Source organism: Arachis stenosperma, chromosome 9 (assembly GCF_014773155.1).
Source record: "Arachis stenosperma cultivar V10309 chromosome 9, arast.V10309.gnm1.PFL2, whole genome shotgun sequence".
In the NCBI taxonomy this organism is placed as follows: domain Eukaryota; kingdom Viridiplantae; phylum Streptophyta; class Magnoliopsida; order Fabales; family Fabaceae; genus Arachis; species Arachis stenosperma.
The window spans coordinates 157,136,088-157,158,254 of NC_080385.1; the positions used below are offsets into that span (position 1 = coordinate 157,136,088).

At 32.3% G+C, this 22,167-nt stretch overlaps 4 protein-coding genes across 23 annotated transcripts; 2 read left to right on the forward strand and 2 right to left on the reverse strand.

Annotated features, from left to right (window-relative positions):
* The first annotated feature begins 2,476 nt into the window (after positions 1-2,476).
* Positions 2,477-5,929, forward strand: LOC130950457 (uncharacterized). Of its 20 annotated transcripts, XR_009073596.1 has the most exons (8): positions 2,477-2,854; positions 3,238-3,348; positions 3,775-3,902; positions 4,379-4,434; positions 4,563-4,799; positions 4,942-5,064; positions 5,286-5,377; positions 5,479-5,929. XR_009073596.1 is itself a non-coding variant. In XM_057878948.1 (4 exons), the coding sequence occupies exons 1-4, from the start codon at positions 4,632-4,634 to the stop codon at positions 5,518-5,520; spliced, it is 405 nt and encodes a 134-aa protein (XP_057734931.1). In that variant the 5' UTR covers positions 2,477-4,631; the 3' UTR covers positions 5,521-5,929. The 20 variants fall into 20 exon arrangements, 1 of the variants encoding a protein (XP_057734931.1); XR_009073588.1 differs by having other exon boundaries at positions 2,477-3,348; positions 3,794-3,902; XR_009073591.1 differs by having other exon boundaries at positions 2,477-3,348; positions 3,794-3,885.
* A 98-nt stretch (positions 5,930-6,027) lies between these two features.
* On the reverse strand, positions 6,028-8,276 carry LOC130950455 (endonuclease 2). Its single transcript, XM_057878947.1, has 9 exons — positions 8,034-8,276; positions 7,756-7,930; positions 7,581-7,688; positions 7,419-7,474; positions 7,256-7,339; positions 7,075-7,167; positions 6,922-6,989; positions 6,432-6,505; positions 6,028-6,339 (listed from the first exon to the last, which is right to left on the reverse strand). Exons 1-9 carry the CDS (start codon positions 8,142-8,144, stop codon positions 6,245-6,247), a joined length of 864 nt encoding a protein of 287 aa, XP_057734930.1. The 5' UTR covers positions 8,145-8,276; the 3' UTR covers positions 6,028-6,244.
* An 8,647-nt stretch (positions 8,277-16,923) lies between these two features.
* LOC130950251 (uncharacterized) lies at positions 16,924-17,787 on the forward strand. Its single transcript, XM_057878770.1, has one exon. The coding sequence runs from the start codon at positions 16,924-16,926 to the stop codon at positions 17,785-17,787; it is 864 nt and encodes a 287-aa protein (XP_057734753.1).
* Positions 17,788-20,114: 2,327 nt separating this feature from the next.
* LOC130947985 (VQ motif-containing protein 8, chloroplastic-like) lies at positions 20,115-21,127 on the reverse strand. The gene has a single exon (XM_057876696.1). The coding sequence runs from the start codon at positions 21,069-21,071 to the stop codon at positions 20,469-20,471; it is 603 nt and encodes a 200-aa protein (XP_057732679.1). The 5' UTR covers positions 21,072-21,127; the 3' UTR covers positions 20,115-20,468.
* Positions 21,128-22,167: the final 1,040 nt, after the last annotated feature.

Here is a 22,167-nt window from a genome sequence, read left to right on the forward strand (position 1 = left end):
AATTTAAAATTTAATATTTAATATTTAAAGTTTTAGTCAAGCATTGATAAAAAATAATAAATTTTATTAATTGCGTAATATTATTCTTTACAAGTTTTAATTGTGTCAATCTTGCATATTATTTAGATATTTAGGTAATTGTTTTAAAATTTCATAAATTAGAGAATAAATTATTTCATGTTTATTATAGATTCAATTTTTTTTTTCCTCCTTTGGTTACGTGTGTCTAAATTAAACAGGCGCACCTCTGTAAACAGAGATCCAAACCATGTGTGCCAAGTACGAGGAGCCAACGACCCTCTCAATCTAGTATCAACTGATAACTACAATTCAGTACTAATTTCAATAAATTATGCATGCTCCATTAGATAAGATTCAATAGCATGGATTTGTAAATAAGAAAAACGTTATATATACTTTTTTTTTTGTATAATCTTTATCCTTAATAATAAAAATAATTTATAAATGAAAAGCGATAAAAAGTTATTTTTTATATCACAAAAAGTGTAGAAAAAAATGCATATATAAAAATAACACAAATATAATTTTTGATTAATTATTTCCATTGTTCATGATAAATAACATGGGAAGAGTGTGCACCGTGGAATATAACTATATGAAAAATCTATCATTGAAAGGGCTATTCACTTAAGCATAAAGAATGGATGAGGTTAAGTTTGAAAGTTCTGTGACGGTGCATGGTGGATGAGGTTATTATGCTGTTGTGAGTTGTCTTTAATTTTTTTAATTTGGAAGTGGTGGTTCATATGGTATATAATGGATCAAACACCCTAATAGATTCTTAGCTAGTCACATGCATCTTTCATAATTGTGGCGAGCGTGATATACATGACACTTATGTCTCATAGGTAAAGCATGCATGTCCGTTGTAGTAAAAAGCATATAGGAAAATTAGTTGATGAAAAATCACATATTTTTTAAATTGGTCATTGAAAATTTTTTTAAATTAAATTTATTATTTAAAAATTTTAAAATTAGCCATATTAATTATTCTGTCATTTTCATTTCGAATAGCGTCAGAATTTGTTGATGTAATACGTTAAGTAACACAACAACACACTCCTAGTAATTTTAATTGGCAACTAATATAATAAATTTATGAAACTAAATCAAATCAACCCAAATTGAGAGATTCTAATGCCTTAAAGTCTCTTTTCAATTAAATTTTGATTTGATCTAATTTCATAAACTTATCATATTAATAATTAATTATAATTCTTAGATGTATATTGTAGTATCACTTAATGTACTACATTAATAAATTTTGACATTGTCACAAAAAAAATGACCAAAAAACCAATATAATTAACTTGACATTATATTTTTTATTGACAAATTTTTTTAAAAAAATTCAAAAATTAATTTAGAAAAAAAATAATCTTTCATAATTGAATTTTATCATTTATTCTTATACTAAACTTAAAAACGGAGTACTGAATTGGTAAAATTGAGAATAGCTAGGGTCCTTCTAGAGCAAAAGAACAAATTTAGGGAGCTAACTATAACCTAAATTAATTCAAGCCAATATTTTGTATTTTTAATTTTAAAATTTGAAAAAATAAGATAGCAGAAAATTAATATATATATTTTTTATATCAAACCTCTTATTTTATAACTAGTTAATTTTAGTTAGTTATCCTTTTAGTTGATTTTCTATCGGAACTAATTTTGTTTTGACGTGATGCATTTTATGATATTCGACTGTGATGATAATCTTCCACTTTGTTTAATTTTTTATTGGTGAAAACTCTAATGTTAATTTTATATGAAATTAATAGTTAAAAGTCGTTAAATGATCATTTAATTAAATATATTAAATTATTTAATTATTTTCAATTATCAATTTAATATAAAATTAACTGCATTTAAATTTTTTTTATTAGTGATTATTTCGATACAATTACTAATTTATACATGTCAATACAATATAAAAATAGACAAATAAAAATTTATTATGTAAATTATACTTATCTTTGTGAATATTTGTTTTTAATTTATTTTTTAAAAATATTATATTACTATATATACAAAAATATATTTATAAATAATTATAAAAAATAAATATATCTTTATAATTAATTTTATTAAATGACTAATTATTTCTGGAGAAAAGGATAAATAAGTCATTGACCTTGCAGATATTTAAATTCGAACATTTTTAAAATTTGTACTTATTGATCCTTCATTTTCATAAATTAAACGTAATTTTTATCGTACTGACATGATTGATACGGATGCACATAAAATTTTTTTTTAAAATGTGATCAATTAAACGTAGAGATGTATGTATTTAAATTTTGAAAACGTCAAAAATATTAATGTATTTTTAAATCCTCAATAACTTAAATATTTGCAGACTAAAAAATCAGGAATTAATTTGTCAACAAAAATACCCTTCTTCAGTATTAATTAAAATTAAAATCAAATATCAAATTATTTCCCAAAAAAAATCAAAATCAATTATTCGGCTATGCTTGCTCTTCGTTTTTCAGCATCAAAGTTGTCCCAAAAATGAAGAACAAATCCTAATCCAGGCAAAAGGTCTCGAAACCAGTCCGCTCGCCCTTCCTTGTTCCCTAGCCCTGTTTCCGCTGCGTGCCCTCGCGCCCTCGCGCCGTTGCGCCGTTGCGCCGTCTGTGGTGTTTCAAAGGTTTGTGTCATCCCTGCTGCGCCAAATGATGGTTTACGAAGCATTGGACTGAAAATGGTTAAACCTGACCTCAATAATCGGCTTGCTGCTCGATTGGGGTCCATTGACGAGGCTTTACGTGGTTCCATTACAAAGCACCATCTCCAAAACAATCTCTTCTCCGCCGTGGCGCCGCCGGTTTAGGTAAGCCCAAACCTCCTCTTTCCCCCTCTGATAGTCCCCTCCTACTTCTGTTCAACGCTTCAGTTCAATGTTCAAACTTCAATCTGCTATATTCCTCTATTTTGTTCTGAATATGATTATGAATTTATAATTTTACTAGTTATTGGATTGACTTTTGAATCTTCTCTGCTGAACTGAACTCAGCTAAACTTTTGAAGTCTTTTAGTTGAATTTTCCTCTATTCTATTTTGTTCTGAACCCCCTCAAATGAACTATTTAATTTTTCTTGTTCAATTTTGTTTTGAATTTGCTGTTGTTCAATTTTTAACAACTGGTTCCTTTCAACGTATAACAACCATTCACAAATATGCTTACCCATAGAGTAATGTAAGTTGTTCAATTAGAAACCAACAACAGAGTCATGGGAAAAAAAATATATCAGACGAAGATCAAGAACCAGAACCAGAAAACAGAATAGGAACAAGCTGCTGATACACCCTCTTTCTTATCAGCAGGTTAGTATTACGTACACTTAGCTTGCACATTCATGTATATTTTGATATACTGGAACCCATGAGATTGTACTGTTAATTGTTTCTTTATTAGGCATAGATATCTTCACGTTGTTATGCTTGTATAGCTGTATAGATAAAGATGATGCTCCTAGTTAATAAGTCAGATAATTTTTTTTCTGAACAGGTTGTATTCTTGTTTTCAAATAAATTTTCTACAGTTTTTTATAGCCTAGGATCTTGAATCGTAGGCTTTTTTGTTTTAACTATGATTATTTATCCTATCAAATACTTTATTTTTCTTTAGAGAATTTTAGTCCTTTTATTTATCCTATCAAAATGCTTGTAAGTGTTTCTTCTTTTGCGCCGGTGCTGGTTTCTGGCTTCTGACTTTGTTCGTGCATCTTAATAGCAAACTTACTATTTCAGTTTGAAAATGTTCTTCCAGACACTATGCTATCAATGCTTGCTTAGCACCTCTATATTCTGTAGAAGGAATGCATGTGATTACAGTGGAAGGATTGGGAAGCTGCAAGAGAGGTTTGCATCCTATCCAGGTCATACAAGCTTTTGAGTATTCTTTTGTTTTGTTTCTCGCAATGTGCACAGGGATTAATCTAAGAGCTTTCCTCTTGTTTGTAAATTTAGCTTATACATTTGTGCTTTGAACATGAAATCTCTTCATGTACTTTGCAGATAAATGAGCATATAACAAGTTATTTGACATTTCTGATTCTACTCCCCCCTCCCTTGGGTTAAAAATGAATGGATGGAACTTTGAGAAAGATTATATCATCGAAAGCATTTTGTATCTTTTTAATGGCTTGATGAACGTAGAGGTGTAGGGGGAGTGCTTGATATGACTGTATCTGATCACTTTTTCAAATTTTGGTGTGGTGCACATCTTTCCAATGTTGTTATCTGATTTTCTATCATTTTCCCTCCATCTTCTTTTGGGGGAGATTGGTGCTTAAATTGCATTCTCTTGGTCAAAACCTGATGAGTACCTTTGTGTGGGAAATCTGATTTGCAGTTTTCATCTCCATCGCTGGGTTGGTATTATTTTTATTCCTTATCGGGAATATGCAGGTTTGACATTTAAGACATCTGTGTATCTGCAGTTTTGTACTCTATGTTTAGCAGTGTATTGTACAAGTAAACAATTGGTGCTTGTGCATCTTGACTAATATTATGCAATTATACTTATTTTCTAACAGACATATTTGCAATCAACAACAACAACATTAGAGGAGATGAGGGTGAAAAGGAGAGATGCAGAATAGCGGATGTCTCATAGACTCCTCCCTGACAGCCTTAGGCAGCAAATAAGACAATATGAGCAGTACAAATGGCAAGAAATCAGAGGTGTTGATGAGGATAACTTGATTTGCAATCTTCCAAAGGATTTGAGAAGGGACATTAAGCGCCATCTTTGCTTGGCTTTGCTGATGAGAGTAAGTTTCTCCACCTACTTTGTCATGTAATCATATGCGACTACAAAGGTCTCTTTAAGATTGGATGACTGCATTAATTGCATAAAAAAATAAAGGTAGGTAGTAGCTCACCAAGTCTAGGTGCCACCATATATGCCTCCAGGTTTGCTGCCAATGCACTTAGATTGTTGTGCCATAACCACACAAGGAAGACAAGGATGCCGGAGAGAATACCGCCCATGCTGCTTCAGAAGCCTGCGGAACCTGATTTTACTGATGAAGAGCAGTAAGCTTCTATATCTCGGTGATTTTTTCGTAAAGAAACGAGGCTGAGTAGTAAAAAGATAAATGTTTTTCAAGTTGTATATATAAATATTGGATTGGATTGTTATTCAATAGAGTTTTCATTTCCCTTGGTAGCAGTTAATACATCTTTTTATTCCTTAAATATGTAGAATAATATTAATTATGAGATTAATATTTTTAGTCTTCTAAACTTCGTTGCAGTTCAATACAGTTTAAAATTAATCTGGTAATTCCATCACTCAGGGCTGCCTGTTCTCAGTGCAATGTTTATCACATTTTACGTGGAAACAAAGGTGTGACATTTTCGTCATTTGCATTGTTCATCATTCCAAATAGTTTTTATTCTCTTTGCTTCCTTTCTTAGTTTAGTAATCTTATGTCTAAGTTCTTGCAGCTTATGTTCCACATAGAGGAGGCCAGAAAAAGGTCACATTGAAATGAGACAATTTCTCTCATCATAATACTTGATGCCAATGACCAAATTCATGTTTACTGCCACAAGTTTCAATCCTGAAACCAGAACAGCATGGTTGGCTGCTTGGAGGTATTCGAGTGGTGGTTCTTGACCAAACAAATTCCCCATTGCATTGTACATCGAATTGGGATCCAACGCCTTCGGACTTTGTACACTAGATCAAAAAATCACAGTTGACTTAGGACATGGGAATTAGAACTTGATCACATCTCACTGCTACTTTGGTCCTTTGTTTGGTTCGTTTTAGCTACTTGGACTATGTTTTTTGCAAGCTGTGATTAGTAATTACTGTGAGCAGGTGCAATATTTTTGCAAAACTTTTCGGACCCCATTTTTTGGCTTTTATTTATCCATACTCAGTTATGACTTATGATAGATGCACATCACGGTTCACATTCACGTTTATATCTACTTTATTAAGCTTTAAATGAAACATATCATAACAAAATAACATAAATATCTGTAAATGTAGCACATTGGCAGATTCAAATAATAAATAATCGTAATAACAGCAAATGAAGACTTGTGAGGCTTAACATATGAGCAAGCTTGACCTTATATCAGTATAATATAATTGAGAAATTTGTTACCTAGGTACCAATAGAGAGTGTTTTGTGATTTATATATTGGAAACCTATTTTAATATTTCAATAAGCTACATAATTACTGAACACATAATGCGGCATCAGCCAAAAATACGATTGAGAGTTGCAGCAAGTCTAACTCCTCCCTGAGCTAATCGCAAATTGACAGTTGGCAAACGTGATAGGAAGTAATCATCTGCAGAGCAGTTCATGGTAATGTCACAAGTCATGTATAACAAGAATAGCTTAATTTCCATTATAAGTTTATAACTGTAGTTAATCCCTTACCTCCGAGCACTGAACCTTCGGTGACACCCTTATATGCCCATTGACATGCTGCTTTTATACTTTCAGATGCATATCTGGGAAGCAAAATCAAAATGTTAAACATACGTACATTAGCTAAGTATGATTTAGGTACTATTATTTATATACGTGTATAAAAAAACCAGCTACTAAATCAGTTATTTATATAAGGATAAAGTATATTTTTGTCCTTAAAGTTTACTATAAGTTTCAAAAATACCTCTAGTGAATATATTTATAACTAGTTCCCAAAATTGTGTTAAACTTGTGCCTATTCATTCATCGAAGAGTCGATAATATGCTAAATCATTTTGACAGAATGATGTAGCAGTGTTCATTCATTCATCAAAGAGCCATTTTATAATAAAAAGAATAAAGTATTAATATCAAAGCAAAAGTTAAATTGATTATTGGCATCTGTAAAATTTTCTTGAAGGAATGAAGGTATAAACATTGGGATCATGGGACATACATATCTGGGCATGTTGTCTGATTGGAATTGCAGGTTTCCCATCCTTTAACTTCGGAATCCCATTCTTTCTGTGACAGAAAATTGTGAAATAAACATTAAACTTATTGAATTAAGACCACAGACAGTATCTAGCTTTTGCATAAAACAAAATACCGTAATGTTTTCTTGAATGGCATTGATGAAGTCGCCTATCTCAGAACCATAGAATCTTTCTTCTGCTGTCTCAATTATGCTATCATCCCAAACCTGCATGATATCAATAAAATTCAGCCTCTATATAGTAAAATATATGATAGATCACGTTCTTGTATTTGATATGAGAATTAGGACTAACATGGTGAAGATTTTGCTTCTGTTTGTACCAGTGAACATCAATTGTGTTACCTCCCTTATCTCCAAGAAACCCAACATGTAGAGGCTGCACACAAAAATGCCAAACTAAGATATATATAATCTTGGTGTGTGGGTGATTTTGAATGGTTTCATGATGCATATACCTGATGGATATCTCCCATGAAATGAGAAAGGAATAGAAGAGCTTGAGTGAGGTTATCTGATAAATAATTCATACCATATCATAGTGATTTCAAACAAGCTAAGAATTTGTTTAATGTTGTCAGCAAAGAAAATCTCTACATAGGATGATAAGAAGGATTTACATTGAGAATGAACTTTGTTTCTTCCATAGCTAAGAAGCTGGTTGGTGTAATTGTTGATAGCTCCCACAACACATCTTCCCTTTTCTCCATTCTGATCCTTGCAATCCCCTGACCAAGTTATTCTTAAAGTTAGTATTGAATCACTTACATTGAACTAACCAACTTAATAACTTACGGTTGTACTGGAAATTGCAGATATTGTCTGGTGTATCAGCAAAGTGCAAAGCTGAAGACCAATGGAATATGAACTTGACATGATCAGCCCAAGAACATACACTCGCCAGGTCATTTTCTGCATACTCTGGCAGCAGTTTCTTTACAGCCTCCGATGCGGTGTCGCCGAGGCGAGACTGTCCACATTATGAGATAGAAAGAAAGGAAGAGAGAACAATCATGATGATGTATGTAAGTAAAGTGATGTTGGAACATAGATTTTCCAAATGAATGAGTCACCTGAGCAATCTTGCAAACTATGGCATGGCCATCTTCTCCCCAGCCTTGTGTGTTTGGAAACAGAAGCATCAATGAGACTATAACCACTACCTGCATTCTGTAACACTCCATTTTTCTCTGCTTTACTAAACAACAATGATGCAAATGATGTATGTGTGAAACTTTGAATTAGAAGGACTTTGAGTGTGTTCAGTGTGAAGTGTGAAGTGTGAACTCTGAAAAATGTAACCAATGTTGAGCGTTAGATCAACTTTATGGTTCAGATCAATTGCCTTTAAGGTACTTTTTAGTAATAAATAGGATTCATTTCTCTATATATAAGTTGAATTATATATTTGTGAATTATTACATATGATTTGTTCCTTATTATGACAGCATTCAATAAATTTGTTTATTTCGTATATTTATTACCAAAAACTCTGTTCAAGAGGAACACATACGGTTCAGTGGTCAAATATTGAAATAACTGCCACGTCATCATTAAAAACAAGAGGAAATTCAATTATAAACATTGATTTAGAATTATAATTTGTTTTATCCAATTTGGCATGTGATCAGGATATACCAATCTATATCTTCGTTATATTCCTGATCTTGGAATGAAGTCATAGTTTTTGGAGCCATCTAATATCATATTTGTACATACTATATAATTCTACCATATTAAATATATACTAAAGTTAGTTATTAAATTAATTATTAATATAAAATATATATTAAAATAAAATTAAACTAATATATATATATTTAAACACAAATATATAATAATTAATTTTAGTAGCTAAATTTTAATATATAAATAACATTTTTAAGATATTTATATAGTATATGAGGATTTTAACTTCTGAAGAAAATTTGAACTCCTATTTGTCCGGTTGTCTTTTAAATATCATGTCTTTGGTTGGTAAGCCTACTTATATCTTATATAATAGTAATAAAGTGAAGAATCATAATAGTTACATACATATAAGATTGAAGATGATTTACACAAATATTTCTTAGCTAGGTATTTTTGAAATTGAGTCACATCTAAGGACCAAAAAATAAAGATAAAAACAGAAAAAATGAAAGAAAAAAATTTGAAAAAAAAAAAAAGCTCAACACAACAAGTGGAGCGAAAGAAACAATAAAGTATTCGCGTAAATCATAAAGTAAACACACCTAATCAATAGCTATCCATCTGAAAAAAAAAACCAATATTTATTTCCTTGTCATTTCCGGCATTGTTATCAACAACAAATTAAAAAAGATCTACACCTAACCACTCTTTATAGTTCATGAAAGACATATGGATAATCTCTTCAACCCCTTTTCTTTTATTCTGAAAATCCTTTTGTTCCTTTCTAGACAGATGTTCCAAATAATCGCACAAACACACATCATCCACCTCTTGCGCTCCTCTTTGCTAGCTGATATCTCAGTCCAACTTATAAAATGTTCCTTCAACGTCTCTGTGAATGACAATTGCCTTTCAACAAAAGATAACTAGGCACACCAAACTTGCCATGAGAAATCACAACTAAGGAACAAATGGTTACTATATTCAATACTTTTATTGCATAACACACATACAACATCTTCCTGGTTAATAACTCCTAACCGGCTCAGCCTCTCCTTCGTATTGATCCTATCAATCAAAGCAAACTAGACAAACAATTATAAACAGTTTCTGATAATTTTTTCAAAAAATAATGAAGTCTTCAATAAAAAAATATCTTTTTTGGTTTTTAAACTTTATTTTTGTAAGACTGATTAGTTTATTTATGAATATTTTTTCTTTGTATTAAACTGTTAAGTTATCCTTTAAGAATTAATTAGGATTGACAAATTCTTTTTTGTTAGGAGTCTCGTTATTCTTTAAAGATAATTGTTAATTTTTTTTATTTTTCTGGTTACTTTTTTAAATATATTCACTAAATATACCGTGTAAAATTAAAAAATATTAGTAATTTTTAAATTATTTTTATTTATAAAAATTAAATAAAAGATATATTAATAATTAATGTGTCACATAAACATGTTGTAAAAAAAAATTATTGACCAGAAATGAACCAATCTCACAAAATTAATCATCAAAGATCAAAATGAATTTTTTTAAAGCTTTTGTAATCCTTAAAAGAAATTATAAAAAATCAGGATAAATATTCAAAAAAAAAAAGAAAAAGAAAAACTCTTTTCTCTCTGCCTCCCGTCATCATAGCAATGTTTTTTTCTTTTTGTTTTCATGTTTTATATCTTAAATTATTCTATCTTTGTTATTTTCATGCACATTAATACATCCAAATGTTGGTTTGAGGAGAAATATATATATATCAACTATGTTAGGTATATTTTAAAATCAATCATTAAAATTAATTATGGTATTACTTTACGTATATAAATACAAAAATTTAAAAACTAAAAAAAACAACCCCACTCTCACTTAAACATATGCTCTCATTCTCTCTCATATCCATGAGTAATACGCGCTAAAACTACCTTCTCTTTCAATTTTAGGTGCGATTCTTTATGCAACATGTATTACCATCTTCGTTGCGATTCTATGCCACATCCGCTATAATAACTTTTTCTAGTTTTTGCTATTTTTTTTCCTCCTTCTTTAATTCTATATTTTTGTTTTTGCATCAAGGAGAATTTCTACTCCTTCTTGTTTGATTTCTACATTTTTTATTTTTACTATTTCATGTGTTTAATTTTGTTACTTTTAGTTTGATTTTAGGTATGATATCTTTATTTTTGTGTATGTTTTTTAATTTCTATATTTTTTTTTAAAATCACAGTTCTTCTTTTTCTTTTTGTTTAATTTTTGCTACTTTTTATGTTTAGTTTTGTTACTTCTTATTTAATTTTAGGTTATGATTGGAGGACCAGATCTAAAAGAAATTTTTGGAAAAGAGAGAAAAAAAATTTTGGAAAAAGAGAGAAAAAAAATTTAACATTGGGCAAGAACCACCCCATAATATATGTTTAATGTTACAGTATTTGAGTTATATATGTAGTTGATTCTTGGCAGAAAGTTAAACTTGAGAAGAAACAAGAAACAACTATTAAGAATAGAGAGTAATAATATATAATAGCAGTGTGTAAAATTGTCGCTTTTTAATTTGAATATGGAAGGAAAGGAGGTGTTGGACTCGCGTATGGGGAGGAGAGGTGCTTTACCTTGTTGTGGGATCAGAGGAATCAGAACTCGGACCCTGCGAGTTGTGTTTCTGAAAACGGACGGTCCGAGTTGCGTTTTGCTCAACAAAATTAGCCAGAACAAGCAAAACGGAGGGTCCGAGTTGCGTGTTTCAGATTTCAAATTCCATCAGCTGTAAATTGGACCATACGATTTGTGAAGCAAAATTTCATTTCCAAAGAACTCGCATGGTCCGAGTTGTTCTACCTTTGGCTCAGAAAAATATGTCCCACAGTTTTGTCTTGTACGCCATAACTCCACATTTGGGAATAGCACACCCAAGCCTTCCGTATCCATAAAATTGAGCCTAAAATTGCATTGCTATTTTTTTTTGTATTGCTGTCTTTTTTTATTAGTTATTAGTATTTTTTTTATAAGTCTTGAGTTTCAATAGTCACTAACCATATATATATATATATATATATATATATATATATATATATATATATATATATATATATATCAAATTTGGCTTAGCAAGTGTGTAATTCTGAAATAAAATAATACTTGATTATTCTCATTATAAGTCTTTGTTTTTGTTTTAATTTTTTTTTCTTTCAAATCTATCATTGCTCTTTCTCATAGAGTTGAGATTACTGTTTTTTCTTACCTTTTCTAAATCTTTTATGGTATCAAGAGCCTATTGCTTAGTTTCAATTCCATAATGGAAATCATCCTTTCTGATTCATCAAAAAAAAAAAACCTTCTCTCCAATTGTTGAAAAACTAAATGAAGATAATTACTCTACATGGAAGTACCTTACAATTCTCACTATTAAGAGTCTTGGTCTTAAAAGTCATCTTGACCCTTCCAAAATTTCTGAGCAATTCACAACTGATGCTACCAAGAAAATGGTAACAGAATCTGAAAAATACAAAATCTGGCGCCAGAGAGTAGGGGTGTTCATGGTTCAGTTTTTTTATAGACTGAATTGAAACTGCACTAAACCATTTTAAATGGTTTAAAAACTGAACCAAACTGTTTTGCCACATAAGAAACTGGTTTTAAACCAGTTTACAATACAGTGCACTAGTTTAAACCAGTTCATAAAAAAAAACCAGTTTTAATTAAAAAAATTAGTTTAAACTGGTTTATAGGCTAAAACTAGTTTTAACTTTTAACATATATAAAATTAGCTTTTACATTTTTTCTCTCTCCCCCTCCTCTCTCTCTCCTTTTTCTCTTTCTCTCTCTCTTCTTCCCTCCCTCTCTCCCCCTTTTTTCTCTCTCTCCTTCTCTCCCTCTCTCTCCTTCCCCTCTTCCTTTCTCTCTCTTCTTCTCTCCCTCTCTCCCTTATCTCTCTTTTTCTTTTCTCTCTCTCTCCCCCTTTCCCTCTTTCTCCCCTCCCCTCTCTTTGTCTTCCTCTCTCTCTCCCCTCTCTCCCTCTCTCTTTCTCTCTCTCTCCCTTTTCTTCCTCTCTATCCCTTTCTCTCCTCTATCACTCTTCCTCTCTCTCTCTCTCTCTCCTTTCCTCTCCCCCTTCTCTCTTTTTCTCTCCCTCTCTCATTCTCTCTCTTCCCCCTCTCTCTCCTTCTCTCACTTTCTCTCTCCCTCCTCTCTCTCTCTCCCTTCTCTCCCTTTCTCTCTCCTTCCCCTCTTCCTCTCTTTCTCTTCTTTGCTCCCTCTCTCTCCATCCTCTTTTTTTTCTCTCTCTCTCTCTCTCTCACTCCTCTCTCTTCCTCTTCTCTATCGCTCCCCTCTTTTTCCCCTCCCCTCTCTTTGTCCTCCCTCTCTCTCCGCCTTTTCCTTTTTTCTCTCCCCCTCTCTCTCCTTATCTCATTCTCTCTCTCCCCCTCTCATTTCTTTCGCTCTCCTTTTTCTCCCTCTCTATCCCTTTCTCCTATTTCTCTCTCTCCCCTATCCCTCTTCCTCTCTATCTCTCTCCTTCCCTCTCCCCCTTCTCTCTCTCTCTTTCTCCCTCTCTCCTTCTCTCTATCTCTCTCACTTTCTCTCCCTCTCTCTTTTTCTCTCTCTCTCTCTACGCTCTTTTCCCCATCTCTTCTCTCTCTTCCACTCTCCTCCTTCTCCTCTTCTCTCTTCTCTTTTCCTGTCTCTCCTCCTCTACTCTTCTTTCTCTCTCCTTCTCTCTCTTATTTTGGAGAAAAGAGGAGGGGAGAGAGAGAAGAGGGATATAGAGTGAGAGAAGGCTGAGAGAGAAAGAGAAAAGAGAGAAAGGAAGGAGACAAAGAGAAAAAGGAGAGAGAGAAAGGAGAAGAAAAAGAGAGAAAATAGAGAAAAAAAAGAAGGAGAGAGAAAGAAAAAAGAGAAAAAAACGAGAAAGAGAGAAAGAGAAAGAGAGACGGGAGGGGGAGAGAAAGGGGAGGGAGAGGAGAGAGGAAAAAGAAGAAAAGAGATAGAGAAGGGGGAAGGAAGGGAGGGAGGGGGAGAGAGAGAGAGAGAATGGGGATGGGATGGGGTGAGAGAGGGAGAGGGGAGAAAAGGAAAGAGAGGGTGAGAGAGGAGAGAAACAAAAGAGGAGAGAAGGGGAGAGAGAGAGAGAGAAGGGGAATGGGAGGGGGTGAAAGAGAGAGAGGAGAGAAAAGGAAAAATAGGGTGAGAGAGAGAGGACGGGGAGAAAGAGGAGAAAGAGAGAGAGAGAGGAGGGAGAGAAAGAGGAGAAGGAGAGAGAGAGGAAGAAAGAGGGGGAGAGAGAGAGAAAGGAAGAGAGAGGAGGAGAGAGAAGAAGGAAGGGGGAAAGAGAGAGAGGGAGAGAGAAAGAGAAAGAGAAAAAGAGGAGGGGAGAGAGAGAGAGAGAAAGGAAAGAGGGGATGGAGAGAGAGAAAGGAAGAGAGGGAAAGGAAGGGGAGGGAGAGGGGGAAAAGAAGAGAGAGAGGAGGGAGGGGAGAGAGAGAGAGAGAAAGAATGGGGAAGAGAGAAAGGGAAAGGAGGGAGAGAGAAGGGGGAGAAAGAGAGAGGGAGAGGAGGAGAGAGAGAAGGAGGGAGAGAGAGAGAGAGAAATGAGAGAGAGAGAGAGGGGAGAGAAGGAAGAAAGGGAAAAAAGAGAGAGAGGGAGAGAGAAGGGAAAGAGAGAGAGAGAGAGAGAGAGAGAGAGAGGAAGGGGTGAGAGAGAGTGAAGGGAGAAAAAGAAAGAAAGAGTATGTAAAAACTAATTTTGGAGTTTAAATAAAACCAGTTTTAATTTGGTTTAAAACTAAACTGAACCATAAAAACTGGTTTTTAATAAACTGGTCTTTCATAAAAACTATGGTTTCAGTTCAGTTTTTTAAAACAGTTTCAGTTCAGTTTCAATTCAGTTCAGTGAAACCAGTTTTTTTGTACACCCCTACCAGAGAGATAGAACCCTTACAACATGACTCGTTGCTTTCATGACTAATTGCTTCAAGAACAAAGTGATTCACCTCTCAAGATTTTCTAAAATATGGGCGAAGATTGATGATTACTTTCAGGTAGCCTCTTCTGCTCATGTTTAAAGTCTGAAGAGTCTAATTAAAATTGTACAAGAAAATAGGTTCTGCTGCTTATTACTTATCCAAAATTAGAAGAATTGTTGATGCTCTATTTGCTGTGGGATATGAAGTATCAGAAGATTATCATCTTCGGGCTATTATTTAGGGTCTTTCTGAAGAATATACAGTGTATATTTCTTCCGTAATAGCAAAGAGACGGTCTTTTAGGATTGTAGAGGCTAAATCATTTTTGCTTTCCCATGAAAAAATGCTTGAACGCTTTAAGAAACCAACCTTTGGCATGCATATAACCCATTATGTGCAGAACCCTTCTCAAAATTTTGATCCCAACAGAGGTAATACTTTTAAAAGAGAACGTAGAGGTAGAAATAATAGAAGAGGATGCAGATTTAGATACAACAACAATAACACAAGAATGCAGTGTCAACTGTGTGGAAGAATGGGTCATGTGGTATGGAACTGCTATCATAGGTTTGATCAGTCTTTCAATCCTAATTCTAGAAACCCTAACTCATTTTCTTAGCCTCCCTACCTTAATGCTCAACTTCCACCACCCTCTTCAAGTTTTTATCAACCAATTGCATATTCTACATGCTCTTCCTCTTCCATAAGTGTTGCTGCCTAGCTTGTAGATTCTGGTGTGAGCAATTGCTTGACCCCAATCCATCCAATTTGCTAACTTCCACTGCTAGCAACAATGATTCCGATCAAGTGTATGTAAGTAATGGATCAGATATTGCCATTCAAAACTATGATTCTTCAATTTTGCATGATCCATATGCTAATATTATTTTTTGGATTACAAAATTTACTTCATGTACCCTAAATTTTCCAAAATTTGCTTAGCGTTTCTAGGTTTGCAACTGATAATGGTGTCTTTTTTTTTTTAATTTTGGCCTAATTTCTGCCTTATTCGTGATTATGCTACCAGGGAATTTCTCCTACACGGCATAGCTAGGAATGGGATCTATTTTTTTTACAATTTCAGAGTTCCTAGATATACTTTTGAGAAATCTGCTTTATCTTTTAATTCTATTTATTCTCGTAAACCTTTTAGTAATAATCATTATTCTATTTTAATACAATGTAATTCAGATAAGATTAATAATCAAAAAACCAATTTTCTTAATTTTTGTACTTTTAAGGATAAAGAGTACGTAATAGTGTATAATAGCAGTGTACAAAATTACATTGTTGTCTTTTTTAATTAATTATTAATGTCTATTTTAATAAGTCTTGAATTTCAATAGTCACTAGTCACTAGTCATGTGTGTATATATATATATAGTAAATTTAGCTTAATAAATGTGTAATTTTAAAATAAAATGATGTTTAATTATTCTCATTATAAATTTTTGTTTCTATTTTTAATTTTTCTTTTTAAGCCTATCATTGCAACCTGCTGTCGCCTCTTCTACTGCAAATAATAATATAGATTATTTTGTATGTAGTTGATTTGGATTATTAATTAAAGTATAATATAAAAATATAATAATTAATTTTAGTGTACAAATAATATATTTTTTTATATGTATGATACAAAAAAGTGAAATTATTACCCTATAGAGGCTCACAAAAGCTAGCTTAGCGTTCTCCTTTAATTTGTGCAATCTTTAACCATTGTTATTAGCATCACCTTGGCCAATGGTAAATTGTTATAACGATTAACTAAGTACTTTTCTTAATAATAATACTTTGGCCGATTAAGGATATAGTGTAGAAGCAAAGAAATCTACCCAAATTAAAACAAGGCAACTATAAAATTTTCCTTGTATGTATATCCTCAAGTAATAAGGATAACGAATTAGGGAAATTTCGGTGAAGCACAGTTCCCCTAAAAGTATTACACGTTTCCATGGGGGCCAGCAATAGTTAGATTTTAAAGATTTTGTATATTACTACGCACGAGACGCACATGGATAAATTAGTAGCATTAATATAATAATATATATAGTTCCTGATGTCCGGTTCAACAAAAGGCTCTATTTGTTTGGACCACACAATATACAACGAGAATAGGCGTGTATTCAAATCTGACTGTATATCATAAGTTCATAATCAAATCTCACCCTTGACACATAGACATATATTGGCAAAAAAGATAACAAGCAAAGTTAAACAGCGAAGCAATGACTCAATCAAACCATCACCTTTTTCTTAGACGGAACGAATATTCTTTCGTTTCTAACAACTAATCTAGTCCTGTTTATTACCTAAATCTACTTCACCCTCGTTCCCTATAAAATCACCCTTTCATTTCTTTTTTTTCTTATATTAAAACATGCAACTTCCTTCGGTTCACAACAATCTCGAAACTGCAATAATCTCTCTGCAAAAGAAAAACCCTAATTACGTTTTCACAAATTCCATTTACTCCTTCTGCAAATGGGGTGTTCTCGTTATCGCATTCCTCGCCACCTTCCGCACCATCACCAACATTCTCATCATCAGGTTCAGCCAAACCGCTCCTGCTCTCTCCTCCATCCACGATGACGATGACTTTAGTGACATTGACGAAGACGATGTCGTTTCTGTATCCTCGTCTAATTCCGATCCCGAAGATGAAAGCGAAGAAGACACAGTTAAACACAGAGATGGAGAATATTTCCGTGTTAGAGGCTCAAGCAACGATGACGGAGGATTCTTGCGCCGGCGAAGCATCGGCGACCTCTTCTCGCTTGCGGAAATCGCCAACAGCAAGAGCGTTGTGAAGCTATGGGACACCATAGGGTTAGGGCTAAGGTTAGGTTTTGATAATTCTGATTGCTCAGACGACGAATCTGTTTACGATCACAATGAGGAACCGGGAATCTGCTCCGTTGCCTCCGGCAACCCTCCGGCTCCGGTGATGTCTTGCGCATCAGCATCGCCCGCGGTCGTGGTTTTAGGTGGAGAGAGCGCATCGGGGAATTTGGCAGTGAGGCTTTGGGACAGCAGGATCCGGAAACGATCGCCGGCGGTGGTTGCAGAGTGGGGGCCTACATCCAACGGGGTTGAGAAGGCTTACGTCAGAGATGACGGTCGTTACGTGTTGAGAGTTGGTGACATAAGGAACGTCAAGTTGCCGTTAGCAAACGTCAAAGCATCCTACATAGATAATACGTGGTGGCCTAACTCCTTCCACCTTCTTCTTCCTCCAATTTAATAAATAATATAATAAACTAATAATGAAAAATTATGAAAAAATATATTATTATTCTTTAGAATTTGTAAATTATGAGTAAGTCACTGTAAATTATGAATAAGTGCAATAAATTAGAAAAGTAGGTTATAATATGTTCGTGTAAGTCTTTATTTGACCCTGGAAATTTTAATTTCCCTTTAAGATTTATGATTACTATTATAATAAAAAAAGTTAAATATTAAATACAAAAAGTTCATATTAAGTCAGTCATTAAATATTTATATAAAGAATATACATTTATTTTATACATTTTTTAGTAAATAATTAGTTACTATCAAAACAATTTTTTATGAAATATTTTATATATCCCTGCATAATTGCTAATTTGGGTTTATCTCAATGTATAATTAATAATTGTTACTATTAATCCATTTATACAAAAATTTAATAAATAAAAATAATAAAAATTAAACGTTATTTATAAAAATAAGTCGAGTTAAATTTATATAATACATGAAGGGAAAAATATGCATATATCTAGGTGCATCTAAAAAAGATTTCCGCAAAGCTTTATTAGCAGGAAATTGGGATATTTGCGCCCCACTCACTTCTATCTATATTCTATTCACACATGCATTCGTCTCTTCTAAATTTAGAAAGCTTTGCTGGTGAACGCAAAATCTAACTCATTGCGTTTTGAAAAATATGGATGTTTATTGATATGCTAGTATGTATGAGTGAGAAGCAAAAAAGCATAATGGAGCAAAATGCTTGCCTTCATAAGTTACAACACAAATTACGGGGCTGAACTTTTCTCTAACCATGACATATAACCTCCTGGCTCAGCAGATCTTATTGATATTCCTATCTTATATTTTAACATTGTTTTACAAAAATATTTGAAAAATAATACAAATTAGTCCAAAATTATTTTATTTTGTATCAAATAATGAACAATATTACATAATTAGTAAATATTATTTTTTATCAGTAATAATCTGTACATATATTTATAGATATTTTATCCATAAAAAATATATAATTTGTATTTATATTTATCAGAATTTTGCACATATAAATCAATACAATTTATATCCAAATCTTTTAAAATTTACACACAAAAATTAATAAATTTATTTATTAAAAATAATTTAATATCTATACTAACTAAATAATAACAAAAAAATTATGTTACGTTTACACCAAAACCAGCCATCAAAGTCAGTTATCATTATAAAATACATGCTAGAATATAAATACACATTAAAAATAAATTAAACCACATATATTTATATATAAATACATTAGAACTATTTTAGTGACTTATTTTAGTATACAAATAACATTTTTATAACAAAAAATACTAAAAATTATTAATCTCCAAAAATTTCTCTTAATTAATTACTACTGTATAGATCCTGTTCACACTTGGATATATGTTGGTTTAATTTGTATTTCCTTAAACGAATACACGGATATACATTAAAAGTTGCGATCTGAGACGCTAAATACATACATTTGTGATATTGGAAGGAGTGATTTATACATGATTGATGGTTGATAGAGTAAATTAATTAGACATTTTGCCATCTTGGAACTCAGTTGTAAGGCACAACTCAATCTGGTTAACTTTTTACTTTAGCAAATAAAATTAGGAATATATATATATATATATAATATCTATATATATATATCTATATATATATATATATTAATATATATATATTCTCTTAATTTTCCTATTGAACATAGTTTTAGAACTTTACTAGCCTAATTTATTCTCCACTTTCGGAAGGAGGGATTGTTTGACTTGGATGAATATTGGTTGTATTGAATTTGACTCTCAATTCAGAAAACGATATTTCCTTCTTGGTAGCTTCCTTAATCAATATTTGAATCATATGTTCCTTTCATTATTTAGAAAGATCATTAATTGGTGGTTCAATATATTAACTCATAGGAATGGACTAGTGAGTGGAGTCAATAATAGGGGCCCTATTCTCTCTTTGTACTTATCCTACAATAATCAAATGTTAAATATTACGATCAATATGTAAATAATTGTAAGCATCAAGTTATAGATTTTTCAACTATTAGCAAGGAGTTGACTTTTGCTTTAGTAGGTACAGCTCTTTAATGGATTTGAAATCAGACAGCTCAAGGACATACATGTTGACAAATATGCCAAACCAGACCTGTCGGTGATCCAAGCTATGAAATTAAACTTGTTTCCATTAATGTCTTTACTTTGAATTTGACTAACTTAAATAATGCTTGAATGCATATATAGAATAAAAGACTCATTAGTTATGAACAACTGAACTCATGAAAATGGGAATTGCTGAAACTGGTGATGAAGTAAACTTAATTAATGATAACTTTGTTTTACAAATTGACAACTTTTATACATGGTACGTAATTAATGAGAAACAAACATGGTAACATAATAATACAAGAGGGAAAGTCAAATTACATCAAATTGATCAAGTTTAATTTTCTTGTTTATGTCCAGAAAGAATGAATTAAATATCCTAATTCACATTATTTTTGGTCATCCCTGGTGGCATATGCCTGAACAACTCCAAAAGCACAACTAATATAACCAAATCTACAATTCACTAGCTAGAAGAAGCTATATATGATGGAATCAAGTGACTTAACAAGAACAAGTAAGGTAGCCAAACTCATGAGTTGGTGTGGTATCAATATTCAGGAAGTTCCTTGATGAATTCGAGGCCTGAAGGAGATATCAAATTACCCAAAATCCCATAAGGTGATGAATCGGAATGTTTAAAGAGTAGCGATCTTGATGAACAGAATATATCTGATGAAGAATTTGGAGTGAAGAGTGGCATATCAGCAAAATTCATGAGACTAGTACTATTGGGACTATACTGATGAATAATTGCACCCGGTTTCTTATTATCACCATAATCATCATCATCATCTTCATGAATAATATCATTATCCCTCCTAAGAGCTGAGCTAGTTTCATTCATCTGCTGCTGCTTGATGCCGCTGCTGTTGTTGGAAACATCTGACAAAGACGACCCAAAATTCTCAGAGGCCTCATTATTGGAATTTGATGATGACATGCCAGTGAGTCTCTGAACAAGAGCCATGAAATCCTGGGCCTTGGTGTGGATAATCTTTGGTGAGACTGTGTATATGATGATTGGTTTTCTCTGCTGTGAAGAAGGCTTCCGAATCAAATGGGAATCCTTGTTGATCATCAAGGGAGAAGGCCGTGGGCCATTGATCACTGCCTTCTTTGTCGTTGTCTTCTTCTCTTCCTCACGCCTCATCTTGGATTGTAATTAATGTTTGATGTGATGATTATTAATGGTACGGTAAATGGGGAAGAGGTTCAACTTCTTATATATACTCGCACGTTAAAGGAGAAAGCTTTTTAGCCAACTATTCTGACCGTTGACACTTTAACAATTAACTACTTGTCAATATTAAATACAGATACATATAATTAATCCCTTGCTTCCTCCATTATTATTTTATTATGCTACTTTTCTTTAATTTCTTTGAAACTTGCATGTGTGAAAACATTAGATTTACTAGCGTCATGAAAGAAAATTAAAGTGGCCAAGAAGATACGTACAACACAAGAAAAATAGAAAAGGATAAAATCGATGATGAAGATTGTATTAAATTTTCAATTAAGTTGGTGTTTTTATATTGCTATAAACAATAGTAGTAACTTTTAGCCTCCTTTGTCGTACCTAGCAATAAGCCGCCTTGCAGTGATACTAGACACGGCGCAAACTTGTTGAAACTGCTGTGTTTTGCGTCTATGATCGAACGATTGGTGATTAGAAGAAGAAGGGGATTGTAGAAGGTGAGAGAGATATTTTGAGAGAGAGAGAAAATTGGAAAAAAAAAAGTGCCTTCAGTATTTTTCATTTATTTTTTTTAACTATTACAAATCTTGCTGTCACATATATATACATACATGTAAGTGAGAATAACTAATTTTACTAGTCTGATTATGACAAACTAATCTCTATAATTAACAAGCTAATTATCCAACTAACAAAACTTTTGCATTTTTTTTATTTGCATTGTCTTTATTATTAACTGAATCTTACCCCTTTTTTTTAATCAAAGATTCTAAACTTCTTAGATAAATATGAAGAGATTATATATATATTTGGATTATCGTTTGTAAACTAAGATTTGTATAAAATTGATTTTGATCAAAAGTGAATTAGTATTAATGTGATTTATATTTGACAATTTTTATTTAAAATGAATTATAATAAACTAAATATTGTTTAGATTACATTATTTAAAATTATTTTTAGATAAAAAATTATAGAAAAGGACATGAATTTAAATAATTATTTTATGTTATTTTATAATTTTATTTAAAATATTTAAATAAATTTT

What these genes read in the sequence shown, in the direction of transcription:
- LOC130947985 (XM_057876696.1), bottom strand. Translation starts at nt 21,071, where the DNA reads ATGAGGCGTGAGGAAGAGAAGAAGACAACGACAAAGAAGGCAGTGATC.
- LOC130950455 (XM_057878947.1), bottom strand. Translation starts at nt 8,144, where the DNA reads ATGGAGTGTTACAGAATGCAGGTAGTGGTTATAGTCTCATTGATGCTT. An exon ending in TAGTTTGCAAGATTGCTCAG is followed by an intron (nt 7,931 to 8,033) that starts GTGACTCATTCA and finishes TAATGTGGACAG; the next exon opens with TCTCGCCTCGGCGACACCGC. An exon ending in AAACAAAGTTCATTCTCAAT is followed by an intron (nt 7,475 to 7,580) that starts GTAAATCCTTCT and finishes ATTATTTATCAG; the next exon opens with ATAACCTCACTCAAGCTCTT.
- LOC130950251 (XM_057878770.1), top strand. Translation starts at nt 16,924, where the DNA reads ATGCAACTTCCTTCGGTTCACAACAATCTCGAAACTGCAATAATCTCT.
- LOC130950457 (XM_057878948.1), top strand. Translation starts at nt 4,632, where the DNA reads ATGTCTCATAGACTCCTCCCTGACAGCCTTAGGCAGCAAATAAGACAA. An exon ending in GATTTTACTGATGAAGAGCA is followed by an intron (nt 5,065 to 5,327) that starts GTAAGCTTCTAT and finishes TCCATCACTCAG; the next exon opens with GGCTGCCTGTTCTCAGTGCA. An exon ending in CATTTTACGTGGAAACAAAG is followed by an intron (nt 5,378 to 5,478) that starts GTGTGACATTTT and finishes AAGTTCTTGCAG; the next exon opens with CTTATGTTCCACATAGAGGA.